At 37.1% G+C, this 18,766-nt stretch overlaps 1 protein-coding gene across 6 annotated transcripts; it reads right to left on the bottom strand.

Annotated features, from left to right (window-relative positions):
• Positions 1-403: 403 nt before the first annotated feature.
• LOC116254153 (B3 domain-containing protein Os05g0481400-like) lies at positions 404-17,876 on the bottom strand. Of its 6 annotated transcripts, XM_031629314.2 has the most exons (8): positions 17,654-17,876; positions 17,201-17,266; positions 14,808-14,906; positions 13,596-13,627; positions 13,333-13,489; positions 12,996-13,202; positions 3,667-3,766; positions 801-985 (listed from the first exon to the last, which is right to left on the bottom strand). In XM_031629314.2, exons 1-8 carry the CDS (start codon positions 17,714-17,716, stop codon positions 945-947), a joined length of 765 nt encoding a protein of 254 aa, XP_031485174.1. In that variant the 5' UTR covers positions 17,717-17,876; the 3' UTR covers positions 801-944. The 6 variants fall into 6 exon arrangements, 3 of the variants coding, with proteins under 3 accessions (XP_031485173.1, XP_031485172.1, XP_031485174.1); XM_031629312.2 differs by lacking the exon at positions 3,667-3,766 and having other exon boundaries at positions 405-985; positions 17,654-17,871; XR_007573371.1 differs by lacking the exon at positions 3,667-3,766 and having other exon boundaries at positions 872-985; positions 12,905-13,202.
• Positions 17,877-18,766: the final 890 nt, after the last annotated feature.

The raw sequence follows: 18,766 nt of genomic DNA, 5'->3' as shown, positions 1-18,766 counted from the left end.
AATTGTACAAAAGATTTATGTGCCTACCTTGTTCAGTGAGGAACATAAAATATGTATTGGCTAATAATCCACTAACACATCTTTAAAGCAAGGAGGATCAATAAACAAACATTACACATTCTCACCTTGGTACAAGAAGTTCGGCAACTCGAACCATTCGGCAACTGGAACCACAAAGCTCAGTTTGGACCATGGCTCAGACTGGCAATATTGCCAAGTGCCAACTTTAACCTGCATCGGATCAAAGGATATGCAGACCTGGGGTTTTGACTAAATTGGAGTTCAAAGCTTTACATGAAGTCCACAGCAACCTTTTTACAACTAAAGCAAGGCTTCTTTAGGACCTTAGAAAGCCTTCCTGCAATGTAGATTAGAAAATCTCCACATGTTAATTTGAAATTCTGAACAGTTCCAACTTTATGGATGCCAATTTCTATCGAACTGCTTGTATAAATTAAGGAGACATTGTACATACAGATGTTTTGTATTCACTCCAGTTCCAGGAGCATATCTAAAAAATACAGAAAACATGTTCCTACTGATCCTGAAAGTGCTACAACAACAGTTGCATTTCTTGTATACCAAACAGTGACCACAACAGATATCACAGCAACCAAAGGAAAACACTAATAGGGGAAGGATGATAAGAATATAACCTCAACTTCTTGCTTCTATACCTCCTTGCATATACTTTTATGTACAGATTTAATAACTGTAAACTTGCGATCACTACTTGGGTGGCCGTCATAACGTTCCTAAGGATCTCCCGCCTAGATGTGAAATGTAGTTGCTAATCATGCATATGACGTTTAGCTGCTCTTTCTGCCCGCTTACTGGCGTCCTCCTCACGTCGAATCTTCCGAGACACAGTATCTTCCAACATAGTAGAAGAAGTTGTCAAGTTCCTTCCAGTTTTCTTCTTTGGACCAGCTGTTTCTTCCCCATTATTTGAGTTTGAATCTATTAATGCCTTGATTATATATATCTGGGCAATGGCATCAACAAAATGTCAGTGGTCACAAGAACGAGATGAAGAAAATACCTAATAGGAATCTATTGTACAGTACTAGAATATGCAATGACGTCCCAAAAAGTCATAAACAGCAAATTTTACCTTGGTGTGTGCTTTCAAACATTTATGCACGCCCAATGATTTGTTATCAAGTTGGTTTTTGCTTCATCCTCATCCCAATTTTTTAGATTAATTTATTGTACAGTACATGCTTTGATTGATGCCACCGTAGGCTGTGAATAATGTATTTATGTGGGATAAAATCATAAAACATCACCTGTTGCAAAGATCTACCCTTGGCTCTTCTATCTCTGGGCTTAGGACTTAACAGGAAGCTAAAAGATCAACAATCCACAAGTTCTATGGAGTAGCCCTTCATTTACATTTTCAATTTCCTTGGCTTGAGTTTCGATCACTTAGAGTACAGGTGTTATTTATACTTGGCGAATAGAACCTTATTTATTACAAAAACATTTGAACCTAGTTTTACCAGTAAAACAACTCTGCTTCCAATGCTCTCTCTCTTCCTTCCCCCCAGCCAATGTAGGTTGACTAAAACAAAATTAACAAGGCAGCACATGGAACAAAAGTGAAAACATAATAAAAAAAAAATTATTATGAATCTCATCAACCACATGGTTCATCAGTCATTTGCACATCGCACCACTCAAAGATAAATTGAAATTGTGAAACAGATAAGTTCCCTTAAGAGTTAACTAATAAAATCACTAGTCTAACAAAAGTAAGAAAGAACAAAAACATATACATAAATAGAGAGAGGGAGAGGGCTATGCATTCCACATTGGGCACCTGCTATGTCCACCATTTTGTTTAAGGGAGTAAGGATGTTAGCCTATTATATATATATATATATATATATATATATATATATATATATATAAGTCAAACAACTTTAAAAGAGGAAAAACACAAAATATGTTAAAGAATGACCAGACAGGTTTTGGATCATGGTCCAGACCCAAACCCGTCAGAAATAGGCACTGTTTCATTTCTGTTTTATTTTCACGTGCCTTTATGTTTCATTAATGGCATATGAAGTAATTTACTGTACCATTTTGGTTTATTATTCTGGCCTTGTATCTAACGTGAGATAATAAAGTTTAGGGTTGAGACTGCATGCAGTTATGGCAGTCATCTCCCTTCTTTCCTCGTCTTCTTCTTCCTTATTTTCTGCAAGACTGAACTTTGGAGGTGAATATCAAAGCTGATATACCAACTGACATGGTATCAGAGCATCGGTTCGGGGACTTCTCCACAAAGATTACCCAGACAAAGATCTGAGTTTTTCAGGAAAAACATCTTATTCCCCATCTCTTACATTCTTCTTACCCTTTATCTTTTGTCCCTCTCTCTACGTCCTTTCTACTGTGTTTTTCTCTACTCCATCTGGTTTATTTGCTGCATCATATTCGTTTGTCAAGCATAGAACAGTGTTGAATCATCAAGACATGTTTAAAAAAAGAAAGTGTTGAACATCCTTTTTTTTTTTCTATTCCTCCTATTTTCTGTTCTCTTTTCTTTAGCCTAAAATAGAGCTGAATCTGTCTATAGAGCCGTGTTGAAATAATCAAGACATGCTCTAAGAAGTGTTAAACGTCCTTTATTTTATCATTCATTCTATTCTCTGCCATCTTTCCTTCAGCTTATATTAGAATCAAATCTGTGCATGTTCTGCCTTGTTTTCAAGTCTGCTTATAGAATTCCATATCTTTATATTCTGCCCCGTTTTTCAGCAGAATTAAATATCTATTGTGCCGTTAATTTCATATCTGTTTCACACGGTCTTAGTTCTGTGCATAGCAGGGACTCAATAAGCCCCCAAAAAAAGGCTAACGATTGTCTTTCTTGCGGCATTCTGTTTGACGGCATGAGAAAGTTTTCCTTCTTGTTTATTCATGGATTCTACTTCTAACAATGGCATTTCTAGTTTCTTGACCCAACTTGTTTCCCAAAAGGTTACCCATACCAATTATCTGACCTGGAAACAACAGATAGTTCCTTTTATAAGGAGCCATGATCTATTTGGGCATCTACATGGAACTTCCCTTGCCCCGCTGTAGTTTATCTTTTAAGAAGTGAAGAATGATAAAGGTGAGTCGTCTATCACAACAGAGCAGAATCCAGAGTATGTTAAATGGATGAGGAGTGAGAGTGACCAATGTCTCGTAGCATATATCACTTCCGGACTTTCAGATAAAGTACTTGCTACTATTTTTGATGATCTTAGTGCAACAGAGTTGTGGGACATACTTGCAGACACATATTCTCAGGTTTCAGAAGCGTGACTTCTACAATTAAAGCGAGAATTTCAAAATGTCAAGAAAAAATCAAAACCTGTTATGGAATATTTGGCTCAAATGAAGGGAATCACAGATCAGCTTGCCGTGATTGGGAATGCAGTTTCAGACTGTGATAAAGTTCAACAGATTCTGAGTGGGCTAGGCCCAAAGCATGATATGTTTTGTACTGCTTTAGAAGTTCTTCCTACTCTTCCCAGTTTTGAATAACTCAAGGCTAAACTTCTTCAACATGAGATGAGTAGAAAACAAATATCCGAGATTAGTGATGAAGGTTTTCACGATGTGGTAGTGACTAACAGTAGATGTGGATATGGTTATGGAGGTGGAGGTTACCAAGGAGGACGAGGGCATGGTCATTTTGATCAGGGTGGTAGAGGAATTTTACCAACTCCTGATATCCCTCCAAGGACCGAGAATCACTTCCACTTGTTTCCTATGCAACAAGAAAGGTCATGGTAAGGCAGATTGTTGGTACAATCCACAAAATAAGAAAAAGACATAAACAAGAGAACAAGTAGGGAGGATTGCAGACAACACAAGGGTAGCCTTCTAAATCCGTGTCAAATGATGTGCAGCAATACTTATGACAGCCTTTTCAAGGATGCATTTCAAACAAAATGATCAAGGACAATGGTACATAGGCTTTGGGGTTGCCACACACATCACTAGAGATGCAAGTAAATTATCTAATTTATTCCCTTAAAGAGGATCTATTGTCACAGGAGAATATCATTCCATTGCTCATACTGGAAATGCACAAATTCCTCTGCCAAATTCTTTGTTATCCTTGTCCAATGTTCTACTTTTCCCAAATATAAAGAAAAACATTGTTCTTGTATCTAAACTTGTTGACGATACATATTCTTCTATTGAATTCACTCCTTCTTCTGTGTATGTCAAGGACCTTCAAACGAAAAGACGTTCACTAAGGGAGAGAGATAAGGAAATATGTACGTTTTCAAGGAAGCTCCTGTATCCTAGGCCATAGTCACTTCTTCGATTGGCTCAACAATTCCTTCTCTAGTCTTATTTATCTTCTCAACTGCAAGTTCAGAGTCCAGATGTCTTGAATTTGTTTCAATGTAATAAGCCCGATTTAGGTCATAGTAGTCAAAATTTTATTGATAAACTTATTGTAGATGATCTTATTCCAAGGTCTAGTTTAGAGTCTGTCTCAAAAGTCAACAAGTGTTCAAGTTGACAACTTTGTAAGAGTTATGTTCTTCTATTTCATATTTTGAATAAGGGTGCTTCTAAACCTTTTGAGAGTATTCATTCTAGTGTATGGGGACCTACCCCAATTCCTTCATTGTCTGGCAGCCATTACCATATTATTTTTGTAGATTCCTTCTCATGTTATACTTGGATACATTGTATGAAGCATATATCTGAAGTCTTCAAACTTTTCCAAGACTTTCAGACCCAAATTTGAAACAAATACTCATGTAATATTGTGCATTTTCAGTATGATGGTGGAGAAGAACATCTCTCCCAAGATTTTACTGAATATCTTCGAAATAATGGGATAACTAGACAAATATCTTGCCCCCATACTCCTCAGCAAAATGGGATAGCCGAATGAAAATGCTGACATATTATACAAACAACTTTGAGCATGATGCATGACGTCAATGTGCCAACCAGCCTTTGGACAGAGGCTTTTCATACTGCTGTCCACATCATAAATCAACTGCCCATGAGTAGTTTGGAAAATAAGTCTCCTTATTATGTTCTTTATGGTCAACATCCTGCATATAATGACCCTTCATGTGTTGGGTTATGTTTGTTATGTTCACATATATTCTTCTTTGAGAAATAAGTTTTAGGATAAAGCTTTGAAGTGCAAGTTTGTCAGATATGCCGATGATTATAAGGGATATAGATGTTATGATCCCAGCAGCAAGAGAATACGAACTTCACGAAATGTGGTATTTGATGAGTATGAGTTTGATAAGAAATGTGAGCCCATTGATTCAATCTCGCTGCAGAAGGAAATCTACAACCCGTGGTTGAAGACAGAACTCTTGTGGAGAGAAAGTCAGTCATGCACATTCTCTTGTCTTGTCCTCTTGTAAATGCACAGTTAGAAATGGTTCAATCCAGTGATGATTATAATGTAGATTTACCCGAGCCAAATGATGGTTATAACGTGGAACAAGCTGCTCCTTAGCGGTTTTCTGGTTTTGTCAATTATAAAAGAGATCGGGACACAAGTCATGAAGGAACCAGAGAGTCTATAAGAAGACTAGAATACATTCGTCATCCCATTGATTGCTGGGTTAGTTATAAAAAATTTTCTCTGGACTTTCAATTATTCATGGCTTAAACTACTAAACATGAAGAACCTATTTGGCTATTTCTTACAATCAAGCCTCCAAAACTCGTCAATGGGTAGAACCTATTAAATGAAGAGATGGAGGCACCCTATGAATGCAAGACTTGAGAAATTGTTCCAAGGCCTCAGGGAAGAATGTAGTTGGCTCCAAGTAGGTTTATAAAGTCAAACACAAACCATATGAAAGCATTGATAAGTATAAAGCGAGGTTGGTAGCTAGATGATTTACACAACAGTTTGGACAAGACTATGATGAGACCTTCAATCCGTGGTGAAAATGGGCACAATTTGCATCGTCATCTCTTTGGCAGTTGATAATGGTTGGAAGCTTAGCAAACTGGATGTATTCTTGCATGGAGACTTGAAAGAAGAGGTATACATGGAATAACTGTCAGGGTATGTAGAGAAAGATGCTGCAAATTGGGTATGTCAGCTTCGCAAGTCCCTTTATGGTTTAAAGCAAGCTTCTCGGTCATGGTTTGATAGTTTTTTCCAACAAATTTCTGTGGTTTCCATAAAAGTACTCTTGACCATTCTCTCTTTATTTATCACAGCAAGAACATCTCTACTTGGTATCTCATATATGTTGATGTTGATGATATTGTTATCACTAGAAATTGTGACAGCCATATTTGTGAAGTAAAGAATATTTTGATGAAGAGTTTCAAATGAAAGATTTAGGAAAGTTAAGATATTTTCTTGGTGTGGAGGTTGATAGACAACAAGATACCTTGACATTGACACAACAGAAATAACTCTGGATCTTTTGAGCAAGACAGGCATGACAGATTCTAGACTTGTTAGTACTCCTAGTGTATTAAATCAAAAGTTGAGCTTGAAGGAAATGAATCTATATCATGATCCTACAAGCTATAGCAACATTGTTGACATGTAACAATATCATACCTTCACTCGGCCAGATATTGTATATTCTATGATCAAGTATCATAATTTATGCATGCTCCTTAAAACAGTCATATCGATGTTATTAAACAAATCTTAAGGAATCTGAAAGGCACAATTGGAGATGGCCTTGTCTATTGCAAGAGTGATTCTTATTGTAAAAGGCATGAGCTAATTACATACACAAATGCAAACTTGGGCAGGAGATCCAGATGAGAGGAGATCAGTTTCAGGCTATTGTATTTTTATTGGAAGAAATCTCGTTACTTAGAGTAGTCAAAAAGAAAATGTCATAGCCCAATCTAGTACATAAGCTGAATATAAGTCTATGGCAGAAGAGACCGCGAAAGCTACATGGATGAAAAATTTATTGAGCGAATTAGGAGAGCCTATTATTTGATCATCCCTATTGTGTGACAATCAAAGTGCCATCAACATAGGTTTTAATCTCATTTTTCATAGTAGGACGAAGCACATTGAGATCGATCAACACTTCATTCGTCAAAAGGTTGAGGACAAGGAGATTGAGCCATGTTACATTTAGAGCGATAATCAAGTTGTTGATTTGCTTACAAAGGGTTTGACTAGTCATCAATTTTGGTTTCCCAAGAGCAAGTTGTGCATGATAAAATGAACATGCACGGAGGTCGAGCAGAGAATGTCACTAGTGTGACTATCAGCAGATTTCCCCAACACAGGGAACTCGACTCTATCATCCAAGTCCATCTGCCCATTCATCTCCATTCCTCTGGCAATCGACAAGGGTTTCCATCTGATTCCCCCCTTTTCCACACGACCTTCGTGCATTTCTTTCTCCACTCGACCTCAACCTTGCTTCACCCTTGACTTCCACATCCTCTACCCCTCTCATCTCCATCCCCCTGGCAAATGCCGGGGGCTACTATCTGTGACCCCTTCTCCGCTCGACCTCCGTGCGCAGAGCTTCTCTCTTTCCGCTAATGTCGATCGATTGTAAAAGATGTCACTAGTGTTTGTTGGAATTTGTGGTGTCTTCGTAATAGATGTCTCCATGACAGTCTTCAACTACAGGTTGGTAGATTCAAGAGAGATGTTTGGAGGAGAGTTGCATAGACAGCTTCTCCTCCATCAAGTGGACTACTGAGGATGATATTAAGCTGAGAATTTGGATGGAGACTGGTCTCCATACTGTGCACACCATTGGATCTAATAGAGAGGCAACATTGTTAGTGTCTTTACTAGGCACGGTTGCTGGTTTAAGCTATGTGGAAAATGGCCAAATGGGCTGTGTGGCCATTATCAACGCACGTGGTAGGATCAATGTTGTAAAACGCGTATCGTAAGGCGTATCGGTCGGGCTTTAAGATACGCCGTATCGTAACCGTATCGTAAATTTTTTTAAAATAATAATAATAAATCAGAAAAAATAAAAAAATTGAAAAATTCATAAAAAAATCAGAAAAAATTAAAAATAATAAATTCTTCATAGAAAACATGTTTTAGATAATGATAAACTTATTATTGCTAAATGCTATAAACTTACGCGTTCACGGTTCATCATTCATACTTCATAGACATCAAAATTCATAACAATATCATTCAATTTCAATCAACAAACCATAAGTCATAAAGTGATAAAGTCATACAACATTCAAGTGTTCAACAACCATAGATAACTCTTAAGTGGTTCGATACATATAATGATTCATCATTCATAATCTTCATCATCTTCTTCTTCATCTTCATCGTCAAGAATTGGAAGATCCTCACCAACATATTCAGCACCAGCAGTAGCACTAGCAGACTCTCCTTCATCAACAAAGCCTTCTGTTGCTTCAGCTTCAAGGTTGAGGCATTCAATATCTTCATCATCAAATATTGTAGCTGGTTCTTCCTCAATCCATGGCTCCAGATCGTCAAAGTTTTCTAAGCTGATAGGATCGAACTAAAATGTGTGCTTCCTTGCTTATGTTTTTTGTAATTCTCTATGTTACATAAGAGAAAACTTGTTAATATATAATTTCATATAAATATATTGTACAAAAAATGTAAACATGAAGCCATATTACCTTTGTTTCAACCTCATATTATATCGAACAAAGACAAGGTCATTCAACCTTTTATGTTCGAGCTCATTCCTTTTTTTGCTATGGATATGTTGGAACACACTCCAGTTCCTTTGCATCCACTAGCACTGCATGTCTGGCTGAGGACTTTGATTGCAAAACGTGCTAGGTTTGTACAATCAAACTCATACCTATTCCACCACAAATCTAAACAAAAATATAACGTTATAACAAATCAATGTGAAAGTTCTAAAAGAATCAAATGTAACAAATGCAAAGTAAATTAAACATTTCTATGTATTTACCTGGACGCATGGTTGTCCCATGCCCCGATAACAAGTATCATATAGATCTAACTCATTGCTGACGACATTTTGTTCTCTAGAATCTGCCACTAACACGTTAACACAATCAAACAAACCACTTAAGACTTCTCTGTCCTTCTTAAATGTAGGAAAAAATCTAATTGCATGATTTAGATAGTAAGCTGCTGCATGAAGAGGTTAATGAAGCTGTCCAGTCCACCTTTTATCTATCATCTTCCATATGGGCATATATAACTTTTTCTATCCTTTTAAGTTGTCTCGAATTGCCTCTTTTGCTTTATCTATTACCTCATATAAGTACCCTATGGAAGGCCTATCCTCGCTATCAGCTAACCTGAGGATTTTCACTAATGGAACACAAACTTTCAATAGCTTCACACATGATTCCCAAAATTCGTTATTACATATGATATTCACAACTAAAGAAGCATTTCTTTTATGAACATGTGGATATGCAGCTCATTCTTCACTAGCGAACATCTGCCTCAAAGGAGTTCTTTGTTTCACCACACTCTACACAGTCAATACATTTGTGGCAAATCTAGTTTGTGCAGGTCGTATCAATTCAACTCCTTTTGTAAACTTTCTCATCAAACTCAATACATATGCATGATTATAGATAAATTTTGTTACCTCTTGACATTGGTCAATGGCTGATTTCATATCATGCATCTCATTAAGATCTTGAAGCATAAGATTAACACAATGAGTGGCACATGGACTCCAAAAGAATGTTCCATACTTTTGAAATAACAAATCTCCTGCAGCTCTATAATTTGCAGCATTATCTATAATAAACTGTACAATGTTTGCAGATCCAACTTCTTGTACGATATTATCAAAAACATTGAACAAAATCTCAGCAGTTTTAGGAACATCAGACAAATCAAGAGATTTCAAGAAGATTGTACATTTAAGGCAATAAACAAGAAAATTTACAAGTGTTCTTGACCTTGTATGATTTGTATCAGTCCATCCATCTGACATAATGGAGCAACCTGTTTCATTCCAAGATAATTTCAATTTATCGCAATGTTCAGACACTTCTTTCACTGTATCTTGAAGAATTTTACCCCTCAACTGATGATATGATGGCATTTTGAATCTGGGGCCTATAGAAGCAATTGCATCTGCCATGACTTGGAATTGAAAAGAATTAGCTGCATTAAATGGAATACATGCATCATAAAACCATTTTCCTACCATCTTTTGTGCTTGATATAGCATATCTTTAGATGTCATAGCAGTAATCTGCGGCTGACCACCTGGGCTAGTATATGAACGGAAAAAACTCATAATAGAGCCAACACTAGACCTATCAGTACGAACTCTACCACTAGGTGGTCGCATACCACGCCTGGCCCTATCTGTTGTGCCTCTTCTCTTCCTTCCCGTTACGCCAGATCGACCTCCTTCATACATGATCCCTTTTCCTCTGCGATCTCTACCTCTTGAGGTCTCCAAATCTGTTCTTAGAATGGTATCATCTTCATTCATAAGCTTCTTCCTCTTCTTCTTCATCTTCCAAAGGCTCATTATAGCCTACATCTGCCTCTTCAATTTCTTTCTGTATCCTCTTTTGATGTAAAGCATGAAGCATATCTAAACATTGCTGACGCACATATGGAGGCAAAGGTTTGTTTGGTCCTCTAACACAAGGAGACGCATCTTTGGAGGTCCCTGCCAAATGGTGTTTCATTCTACTAATCCCTCCTGAAAATATATTCCCACAGAAGCTACATTTGAGTTTCAAGCGGTTATTCTCCTTCACCCTTTCGCACCATTGCCATGTGGGATCCATAACTTCAAAAAAAAAAAAAAAAACGAAATCCTATGGTAAACTTAATGAAAAACACTCAAAATTTATCAATCTACGATTATACGGTAAAAAATTATGAATACATGGTAAAAGCATGAGATTTTATACCTTACGAAGAAGAAATGAAGAAAACCCCTTTCCTCCCAACGAAAATCAACCACCCACGCACAAATCGACCCCTTAATCTTCGATTTCACGATTAAAATCAACTTTTTTGATGGTGAAAATGGACGATCGCCCTCCATGACGGCAGTATCCGAGCTTGAAAAATGAACGGAGGCTTTTTTTCAAAAGGAAGCCGAATAAGTAGGTCTCGAGCCCCCTTTTGCGAAATCAGCCCGTATCGTACGATACAGGCTGTATCGCCCCCTATCGTACGATACGGGACCTATATCGCACGATACGTGCAATACAGGAACGATACACCCTTATTTACGATATGGGGGGTGTATCGTACCGTTATTTAAAAACGATACGGGGTCGTATCGTACGATACGTACAATACTGGGTAGGATGCACGAAGGAGAAATGGCTGTCTTGGATCGCATTCTCAGCTTTCATAGGGATTATGGTGGTGACTATATTATTGTCTCCCCCATCAAAGATTGAGTAAGGAAAACTAGACAGCAACTAGAAGGAAGAAGACTACATTCTAACTGGATTGGGTGTCTTCATCATTCTCACATGCGTATTTTTGTAGAGCAGGGGGCTACAACTATGGAGATAGGTCGTTTGATTATGGAACATGCTAGTGATCCTCATGATTATTTTGCTGACTTGATAATGTATATGCACTAACTGTAGGATATGTTTGTCCTTATTTTTTGGTGAAGGGTTGGGTCAATCCTTTGTGCTTATAGTTGAGGTCTATGTCACATAGGTATAGGTGCCGGTACGGGTGCTGGTACGGGTACTGGTTCGGACTATTTTCAAAAAACTTGGGTACGGGGGTACGTCTGTATATATATATATATATATATATATATATATATATATATATATATATATATATATATATATATATATATATATATATATATATAAAACACAAAAGAAGAATTCAAACAAAATAGCGCATTCATGATTCAAAATTTATAGTTTCTAAAGAAGAAACTATTGAAAAAAATATGAAAACACAACTTTGTATGTGTTTCCTGAGTGTAAATGGTGTAAAGAACAAAACTGAAATCATAAATTTTGGATAAGAAAGGACTTGGTCAACTTTGATCGAGTTTTAAATTGGACGGGTACAATCTTGGGTATGTTGACCGTAGTTTGACCAGTACCCAAGAGGTACCCAAGACAGTACCAGTACCAGCACCAGTGCCGTACCTAGCCGGTATGGGTATGCTGCCTTTACAGCAGTACCCATGTGACAAAGGTTGAGGTCTTTTTTGGCCTTCCCTTGTATATATCCATTTTGTTGGAATAAAGGTAAGGGACCTAACCCCCAAGCAAGCTTTTTACTTCAAGGACACTTTACTAGAACTGGGCACAAGCTGGACAAAAGTATAAAAAGCAGGGGAGATGGAACATTCTAGCCTGTGAATAGGCCAGATGCCAGACAAATCCAACATAACAAAGAGATATATGGGACTCAAAACATCGAGTGAAGGAACAGAAAACACAACTAAAATTTTGATCAAGCTCAACTGATCCGAAGGCAGGCCACAGGCTTGGATGCAAAGATCTGTCCCAAATAGCCAGGCCACAGGCTTGGATGCAAAGATCCTGTCCCAAATAGCCAGGCCACAAGTGACATGAGCTGCCAAATCCACAACCTAAACTATTAGCATTTACAATAAAGGAACATTATAATACTGTATGCATCATTTGTCATGACAGTGTTACCAAAAAACATCTCCATGTTGAGAACTCATGATACTTATAACTATGATTTGCTCGAATAGTAAATTTCATAGTTGCAAACTGCAGTCAAGATTATAAGGCAGCATTCTGTTTACTTTTTATACATTTTTCCATAAAAAAATAACATGAAGGAAGGCACAACAAGTGGGCATGTTGGAGCAACCTTGTTGCTCTACAGTTTGAGAAGCTCCAGAGAAACAACTCTGATCAAGTTGTAGATTCAAGTCAAGTTGTGATTCAATAATTGGTCAAAAATAAGGAGTTAAGGACATACCTCAACCAACTGCTCGGATTCAATGTAGTAAAAAATTTGGCATTAATACTGAGATTTAATTCCAGTGAATCACTAAAGGTTTAGAATGAACCTTGAATCGTGCTGGCTCACTTAATTCAAATACTAAAGCATCTCCATCATCCACATCGTGATCTAAAGAAAACCCTCTCCAGCCTGCACTGAGACCTGTACGGCTTGCAATGTATAGAGAATCATACTCCAAACCTTGTTCATCTTCTAATACCATTCTTAGATCTTGAGAAGGAAGGTATTTTTTGCAAAATACTGAAGGGAGACCCTGAGTGAATGGCATAATATAAATAACCATGTATACATTTTTCAAGAGGTTAAGATCGAATATGATTCCAACAAAAGTTACACAAAAATTGTTTTTACGAGCTGAATAAATTCATCTGGGCTAGCCTTACTAGCCAAAAGCAGCCAGATACATGTGAGCGCAGCATAGACTTCACAAATGCTGGATGGCCAGACTTTAGATCATTCATAAACTTCTCAGCAGTTTCAATTGCATAGAGTCGCTCTTTATGGCTAGCAGAACTGACTGTGTGTCTTCTTGATGACCTCCTTCAAAACATGAAGGAATGAAACAAGCATTACCGGTTTAAGGCTTTAAGCATAAGGCAATAAAATAGAGCTGTTTCTTAGTAGTCCAGATCCTATTATATTTTACCTTTGGAAGTATTGAGAAGGCTCTGTGTCGACCTGCCCAGAACAGACAACCTTTAGTTTTCAAATTTCTCCAGGAATAACCAGGCTGAAGAACCAGTTTTGTCAAGTGTAAACTGTAAACTAAGAAACATGGGAAGTATAGCGGTAGTGAGAGTAACTACAATTAATAAGGCTATAACTCTAATGTGTTTATGCATGTCTGTGTTTTGGGATTTATGTATGTGTGTGCAGACAGACAGAAAGTTAATGGCCAGTAGCTTTTAATTCTCCTTTTACTTTTATTTCTTATCTATAGCCATAGTCTTTAGGAATTTAATTAACATATGCATTGAGCAGCACTTGCATGGCCCAGATATGTGAAATTTTCATTGTTCTCCAAATATAATATTTTAAGCATGAATTATGCAAATATGAGTCATTGGAGAGTTGAAAATGTGCACAATACACATCGTAACATGTTGATTTTAGGAATTTGCAAGTCTTTTGCATCCAAAAAGTGCCAGCAACATAACCCTTACTGCAGAAAAATTGAACTGCATAAAGAGCATCTTATCAGTTGAAGTGATGACAGAGATTTACCCAGGCTACAGAATGCAGGAGTCTTCACCTCACATGTCTTGACGTTCAAGTAGGTTATTATGTTTAACCTGGAAATATTTAATCTGATAACGTTATTTTAATGTATTGCTGTTTTAAAAATATGTAGATAGATAAAAATGGTTAGTATAATCTGAATTCAGCATTATCAATATTATTTTTTGAATCCAAAAAGTTACCAGAGTTGCATCATCTTTTATGTGGTTTCTGATTGTCACAAACTTATTAAACTTTTCTCTGGCCAAGCAGATGATACCACTTTAAATGTGATTTATATTAACTAACATTGACTCCTACAGCCGAAATCTGTATTGCATGCCCTGTTTTTTCAACAACCCTAGGTTTCAAGTTTGCTGGATGCTAGTTTCAGATTGACCAAGCAACTTGCCCATTTGATTATCGCTATTTCCAAACCAATATGGATAGGAAGCAAGCAATCAAGCACCTGCTATCTGGTCCATTCTAGATGATACCGAAAAAATACTGAAACGTAACCTCCATGAGAACTCAAAATGTACTTGTACCAAGATACTCCAATTTCCCACCCGGCAAAAGAAGGAAAAGAAAAAGGAAATACAGAGAGAGAGAGAAAGAGGTGGTAAGGATAAAATCATACTTCACGATATATAGGGACTGGGTTCCTTGCAACTCTTGAAGAACGTCTTAGCTCCAGAATTTCAAGTTCAGCCTTCGGTTTTGACCTTGGTTTCTGTTGCTGCATTTGATTTTTTTTTTTTTTAAAGAATGAATATCAAAAGCAACTTATTCTACTACAAAGAAAGACATAAAAGAATGCAAAGATAACCATGAATAATAATCTCACACTTATATGGAACTAAACAATGGTGAAGACAATATCATCTGTGCATTAAAGTCAAGTTCATCTTACAAGCTAGAAACGAGTGAAAATGAAACTGTTTTCTTCATTTGAAACTCTCCTATAATCCTTATCAACTTCAGACTTTGATTTAGGAAAAAAAAAAAAAGGTTTGTATTACTTTAACAGTAACATGGATGGTCCTTCAGGATTGTTCCAACAAGGAAAAGGAAGAAGCTACATTGAAACTGATGCAGCTTGTTCGGATTGTTTAACATTGAAATTTTGGCCCTTCAGGAATGTCAAGCTAACATAAGGAAAAAGGAAGAAGCTACATTGACAAGAATGAACATAAGTAACATATGGAACCAACAAGATAATACAATATGTCAATATCTATGGTGACAAAAAGGATGGTCTGCAGCCAGACATCAAATGTTTTTCAATAACTCTAGCTCAAGCTTGTCAGAAGTAAGTCTTCCTATCAACAAATATGTGGTATGCCTAAATCTATTAACTCAACATCTACCACCAATTGCTCACTCAATGATCATTCTGAGTATTATGATTTATGCTTTCATAAGAACTCAAACCACAAAAGGCATTTTCTTAAAGGGCTTTGAAATTTGAACCTCATATGTCACCAGACTCACCACCAAGGAACCTTGAAAGTGTATTCCACGACTACAAGTCTATGATATCCATTAAGCATGAAGCATAGAATACACAAGGACATTGAAGAATGAAGCAATCTGTAATGATCATCAAGTCTTATGACTCTTATCGCACTAAGCAGTTCAACAAATTGGTTTAGTCCCATAACAGATGCATAAGCTAACCTCTTTCCCAATTTTGTAGAAATCCAAAGAAGTGAATATAATATTGAGAATTTGAGACGATGATAGATATGTAAAATAGGTCCTAATAAGTCGCTTCCTTATCCTAATAGAATGTAATAGTATAGCAATCTGTGCTTGTATATATTTTCACATACATTTGAATGTTACTTCTTAAATTAGCATATTAATTACTAACCCTATTCATGTTATGACGAAAATGAATTTACCAATCAAGTTGATCCCATTGATACAAGTTCAAATGACAAATTATATCTGTTGTACAATGAAAATAATTTTCCTTAGTAACAGGGGTATTCAACTAAAAAGTAGATCCATGAAGCTAAGAAGGTCCAAAAACATTCACGAGTCTTGATTTAGCATGGACAAAAACCATGACGGATAGAACTTAGAATGTCCTGTATCACACTTGCAACATGTGGAATACGTGCAAAACATGATTTGCAGGTGATAAAATGGGTCACTCTATGGCATCCTTAACTAAGGAAAATGTCCTTTATGATAGACTTTGCAAAGGTTTTTCAATAAAAAAGCTAGAAAAAACTCCATTCATTCCAAAATATTGTACGAACAGAAACTCATTCTTCGAAAAAAATAAGTGGAAACATGAAGAAAATATATTAAAGAAAACTTCCTCCCCCCCAAAAAAAAAGCAAGTACAGATTCAATTTTCCATGATCCCTGATATAGGTCATGTTGCATGAAAATTTGGATCTCCTAGTTTTAAACATGTTCGAGAGAGAGAGAGAGATCATATTTTATGCTGGCCTTTCATAATTTTTTAAATGCAAAGCCTTGTTGATCATGTTTTTTCATGACTTTCACGTACTGGTATCCATTGTTTGAGCCAGCTATTCCCCCCCCCCCCCAAAAAAAAAAAAAAGAGAGAGAGAGAAAAGAAAAGTTTTGTGTCATGTTCTTATCCCTAACAAAATCATGATTTTCACAATGAAATAATGAGGAATTTAAGCCTTCATTATCCTTATTCTGCCCCATTTACAATCCAAAGTCCAAACAAGCAACCTTATTCGAACAAACAATCACAATGCGAACAAGAACGAATTGGAAAAAAAATATCTACAAATCTACAATGACAAGAAACACCGTATAAAGCAAGAAATGACGCAAAATCCAAATCTGGAACTACTCTTAGAATGCCAATGCAAAAAAAAATGCACTAGTAAATAGTAATATCATGCCAAAAAAAAAAAAACACTCAAATCACGTTTACCTCCCATTCGAAGCCGAGTCCACCTATAAGCATATTCCATTTGCACCAAAAGGACACTAAGCAACGGAAAGAACACAAGCAAATAACGAAGGGAAGCATCTAACCACGGAATCCGTCTCCGCTTTCACGACTTCCAAAAGGCTTTCCGATATTCCCGAAATACCTAATTCCTGCAGTCAACAAAAACATGGAATCACAGATACTATTAAAACTGACAATCATATAAGCAATAACCACAAAAAGAAAAAAAATGCAAGAAAAATCACAACATAGTAAAAAAAGAAACCCTCTACAAGTGAACTGAAGAAGATTCAAAGCTAGGAAGTCCACAATGAGCAGGGACCCACATTGACACAAAAATGAAAAGATGAAAACTGAAAATCTAAAATAATAAGAGAGTAATCGATTCACAGTAGAATTATTTTATAGTGGTAGTAGTAATAACACAACAAAGAGAATATGAAGAAGAGTGGTGTTTTCGGGAGGGAATGAAGGGGAGAGAAACCGAAGCCGCTGTTTGGGAAACGGAGATGGAGGAAGGAAAACCATTTTCCTACCTGGAAACGCTTGAGGTTTTCCTGAAGCCTCCGGTTGCGAGCCTCCTCATACGAGTTCCCCATTTTCCCCTCCAACGCGACGTTTCCCGGACGGCGAGGGAAAGTAGCTCCTCCAGCCAAACGCCGGAAAGGGGAAAAACCCCGAATGCTCCTCTTTCCTCGCCTCCTCTCCCCATCGTCGTTCCGCCTTCAGTCAATGGCGGAAAGGACAGGGGACAAGGGAACGGTGGCGAAACGCTGGGACGGGCGAGCCCAAGTATTGGTCAAAGCGCGACCGAGCAGGACCTTAGGCTCCGCTGGACCCGCTTGACTGAAGCCGCGGGGCTTTGACCTTTTGAGCTCCGCCTTCATTTGAATTTTGAAACCCTTGTTGCCAAAATCAGGTTTTGATGCGATTCGACTGACAGAAAGGATTGTCTGAATCGGCTATAAGGATCATTTTGGCAATGGATTTAATTAATGTTGACAAAACATATAGAAGAAAAAAACATAAAATTAAAAAAAAACTAATATCTTAAGCTTTAGGGATCACCACAAATCTCATGTCTCATATGTTAGGCCCTTGATTTGCTGCTCATATTAGACTCCAATTTGTTTCCAATTTCCAAGGTCAGAGTCTTGCACATGAGCCGAATCGAGTTCGAAATCGATTCAACTCAGAAAACTCGAGCTCGAACTTGAAATCGAGCTGAGCTGAAGCTGGAACCTGAACCGAGCTCAACAAAACAAACTCGAGCTCGACTCGACAATACAATGTCCTCGAACTTGAATTCAACTCATTTATCTTAAGCATGTCGTATTGTTTAACTTGTTTAACTTGTTTAGTTGCTAATCATTTAATTATTTTCTCATTATAAATCAATATTCATTATTTAGTCGAGCCAAGTCGAATTTAAATGAGTTGAGTTCTTAATAACTCGAACTACAAAGATTTGAACTCAAGCTTGACTCATTTATAAAGGAATCGAGTTCGTGTTAAGTTTTAACGAGCAAGTTCAAAGCTTGAGCTGGCTTCACTCAGTGTGCAGTCCTATGAGAGCCACAAACTAGTTTTATGGAAAACTTGAGGGAAATCTTGAAATGGGATCTTTCCACTAGATCCATCATATTGGT

Source organism: Nymphaea colorata, chromosome 5 (assembly GCF_008831285.2).
Source record: "Nymphaea colorata isolate Beijing-Zhang1983 chromosome 5, ASM883128v2, whole genome shotgun sequence".
In the NCBI taxonomy this organism is placed as follows: Eukaryota; Viridiplantae; Streptophyta; class Magnoliopsida; order Nymphaeales; family Nymphaeaceae; genus Nymphaea; species Nymphaea colorata.
Note: the sequence above shows the minus strand (reverse complement) of the source record. Positions and strands in the feature narration are given on the sequence as shown.

Coding starts and splice junctions, on each gene's coding strand:
- LOC116254153 (XM_031629312.2), bottom strand. CDS start 17,716: ATGGGGAACTCGTATGAGGAGGCTCGCAACCGGAGGCTTCAGGAAAAC. Junction 17,267..17,653: donor AAAACCTCAAGCGTTTCCAG/GTAGGAAAATGG, acceptor TGTTGACTGCAG/GAATTAGGTATTTCGGGAAT. Junction 986..12,995: donor GTGAGCCAGCACGATTCAAG/GTTCATTCTAAA, acceptor GCCATTGCCCAG/ATATATATAATCAAGGCATT.